The 3,660-nt window shown below is 48.5% G+C and overlaps 1 protein-coding gene across 1 annotated transcript in view; it reads right to left on the bottom strand.

Annotated features, from left to right (window-relative positions):
• Positions 1-3,660, bottom strand: part of LOC102873579 (chromosome unknown open reading frame, human C19orf35) — an 8,597-nt gene that overhangs the window by 467 nt on the left and 4,470 nt on the right. The window contains exon 3 of the mRNA XM_006897976.1: positions 2-382. Coding sequence (XP_006898038.1) covers positions 2-382 — 381 coding nt within the window. The remainder of the gene's footprint in view (position 1; positions 383-3,660) is intronic.

Genomic DNA, 3,660 nt, shown 5'->3' with positions numbered 1-3,660 from the left:
CGAAGTCCGCGAGCAGCAGGCGCGGCAGCCCGGTGGCCACGCAGCCCCGCGGCATCGCCAGCAGCAGGTTCTCGGGCCGCAGCTGGGCCAGCGCCGCGCCGCGCGCCTCCAGGAGCTCCAGGGCCGCGCTCAGCTGCACCAGGAGCAGGGCCGCGGTCCGGGCGAAGTCGGGGGACTGCCGCGCGCCGGCCTCCGCCAACCACTGGGCCACTGTGCGCTCGGGGACCTCAGCCACCAGCGTCACGGGGCTCCACCAGGGCGCTGCGGGCAGGGCGCGCTCGGGCACCAAGCCACACAGGCCCTGGAGATTGAAGTGCGGGGGCAGCGAGGCCTGCAGCTCCAAGCCCCACGCGCTGGGGGCCTCGGCTTCTGGCTTGGGCACCTGGGGAACAAAGGGGGCAGTCAGGAACTTGCCCACAAGAACCTCAACCTGCATAGTGTACCCCAACTGCAGTACTCACCCTGAAACCCTCCCCACCCCCTGACAACCTGCCCGCATGGAAAGCTGAGGCCCAATGTTTGCTGCTAGTGGATTGAGGCTCTTGATGGGCCAGCCCTGCGCTGCAGAGCGCACCTGAGCGCCCGCCGTGGGGTTTTCTTGGTGGTTATTTTTTTTTCTTTTTCTTGGTAATGGATTACCACTCAAAAACCCCAAAACACACCCCTACCCAGAAAACAAAACCGAAAATGGATGTCAGAAGAGACCGTGAACATTGAACCAGAGCCTCAAGAAGCCAAAGCAAAAAGATGGTCAAGTACAAGAGCTGAACGGAAGATTTCAAAGGGCAGCTCGAGAAGACAAAGCAAAGTACTATAACGCGATGTGCGGAGACCTAGATTGGAGAAGAAAAAGGAAAGAACCCGCTCAGCGTTTCTCAAATTGAAAGGAGTGAAAAGCAAATTCAAGCTTCGAGTTGCAATACTGAGAGATGCTGGGACAAAATCTTGAATGACGCAGGAAGCATCAAAAGAAGATGGAAGGAATATACACAGTTGCTGCACCAAAAAGCACTTGTCTGGCACGGAAATGTTTCAGGAAGAACCGTCTGAGGCAAAGCCAGCGGTAGTGAAGCAACGAGTCCAAGCTGCACTGAAGGCCTCAGCAAAAAAAATGCGGCCCCAGGAATTGATGAGATACTTGTTTCTTACACACAGGCCTGGGTGTGCTCACCAGTCTACACCAAGACATTTGGAAGACAGTTGCCTGGCTGACCGACTGGAAGAGATCCATACCTGTTTCCCGTTCCCAGCTATAGTGATCTAACAGAATGTGGAAATTACCAGATAATACCATTCATAGAACATGCAAACAAAATACTGTTAAGGATCATTCAAAACCAGCTGGAACAGTACACAGAGAGAGCTGCGAGATGTTTAAGCTGGATTCAAAAGAGGCCATGACACCAGGGATATCATTGCTGATGTCAGATGGATCCTGGCTGAAAGTAGAGAATCCAGAAAAATATCTATTTGTGTTTCATTGACTACACAAAGGCATTTGACCAGGTGGGTGTGACCAGTTGTGGCTGACATTGAGAATAGGAATCCCAGAGCACTGCATGGGGTTTGTGCGAAACTTACACCTAGACCCAGGTTCTCTGTGCAAACAGAGCAAGCAAGGGAACACTGTATAGTTTACAGGTAAGAAAGATGTGTGTCAGGATTGTATCCTTTCTCCATACCTATTCAATCTGTACATTGTTTATGTTGTTGTTAAGTGCTCTCGAGTCATAGGCAACTCACAGCGACCCTACGAACGAAAGACCTGAACACTTGTATAATTTTCATCATTTCTCCAGATTCATAGGGTTTCCAGAGGCAAGCTATTTCGGAAGTGGATGCCACTCCTGCTTCTAAGCTTGTTTTAATTGGGGAGTGCCACCAAACATTGTCCACCATGGGTAACCATTAATGCATTTGACACATCAGTGTCACTGTATTTAGCATCACAGCAACCATGAGTTACCTCTGTACAGCAAATGGACAGACCAGTGCTATATGACCTAGAAGAATTCAATCTGTAGGCTGAACAAATTATTTGAGAAGCTAGACTCTGAAGAAGAATGCAGCATCAGGATCAGAGGAAGACTCTTTAATAACTGACATTATGCAGATGACACAACCTTGCTTGTTAAAAGTGAGGCCTTGAAACACTTGCTGCAGAAGGTCAAGGATTGCAGCCTTCAATATGGATTATATCTCAACATCAAGAAAACAAAAATTCTCATCACTGGACCGATAGGCAACATCATGATAGATGGAGAAAAGATTGAAACTGTCATTGACTTGATTTTAATTGGATCCACAATCAATACACTTGGTACCAGTAGTCAGGAGATTAGGAGACATGTTGCCTTAGGGAAGTCTGCAGTCAGGGACCTTCTAAATTATTGAGGAGCAATGATGTCAGTCTGAGTACTAAGGTGTGCCTGATTCAGGCCATGACATTTTCAATCAGTTTATGCATGTGAGATGGAGGCAAAGTTTGGAAGTATGTGAAATCTGGACAATGAATAAGGATGACAGAAGAATCAATGTCTTTGAGCTGTGGTGTTGAAGAAGAACACTGAATATCCCATGGACTATCAAAAAAATATCTTTTGATATATCTTGGAGAAAGTGCAGCCAGAGTGCTCCTTGAAGGCAAAGATGATAAAGCTTCACCTCACCTACTTTGGATATGCGGCTTGGAGAGGAACATCACGCTTGGAAAGGTGAAGTGACGGCACAAGAGAGGAAGACCCTCAACCAGGTGGGTTGATACAGTGACTGCTGCAATGGGCTTGAGTGTGTCAGAGATGGTGAGGACGGACAGGAGAGGGCAGGGCTCTGATCTGTTGTTCACAGGGTCGCTGTGAGTCATGCTGGTCTTGACAGCACCTGACATCAACAACACCATCAAAAAGAGACTTTAGAGGTGACAGAGTTCATCCAGGGTGCTCCCTGGAGGCGACGATGGTAGACCTTTGCCTCACATGCTTTGGGCATGTTGTCAGGAGAGACTATTTCTTGAAGAGACATCATGCTTGGAAAGGTGGAGGGTCAATGTAAGAGAGGAAGACCCTTGATGAGATGGGTTGACATGGTGACTACAGCAGTGGGTTCCAGTGTGTGAGAAACTCTGAGCATGGGACAGGATAGGACAAGGTCCAGATCTGCTGTCTGTGGGGTCACTATGAGTCATACTCAACTTGACGGCACCGAACAATAGCAAGTTAGAGAGATGGTAGTGGAGAAGACAATTGAATAGATGCCGACATGCCAAAAGAAAAACTGATCTATCTTGAAGGAGTAGCCAGTGATCCTCTGAGACAAGGCTAGAGAAACATCAGAAGCTTGATGGGAGAGATTGGATTTCTGCCAAGAAAGTGCAGCAAAACCTATTTTCCAAGTGGAAGGAGGCCATTTTTTGAGCAGGGCAACATTGTTTCAGACTGTATCAGTCAAGAGATTTGGCTACATGTAACATGCACACTGCCTTTCCCCCCTCCATTGTTGTTGTTGTGTAGTCCCTTGTGACTCATAGAGACCCTATGTACAAGAACCTGCAACCCTGCTCTATCCTATGCCAACCTCCCTGTCTCCAACACACCTACTCCCATCACCCCAATCACAGAATTGATCCGTCTCATCAATGGTCTTCCTCTTCTGAACCCTCCC

This window comes from Elephantulus edwardii, unplaced genomic scaffold, assembly GCF_000299155.1.
Source record: "Elephantulus edwardii isolate Elephantulus edwardi_28Jun2011 unplaced genomic scaffold, EleEdw1.0 scaffold00217, whole genome shotgun sequence".
NCBI lineage: Eukaryota > Metazoa > Chordata > Mammalia > Macroscelidea > Macroscelididae > Elephantulus > Elephantulus edwardii.
Note: the sequence above shows the minus strand (reverse complement) of the source record. Positions and strands in the feature narration are given on the sequence as shown.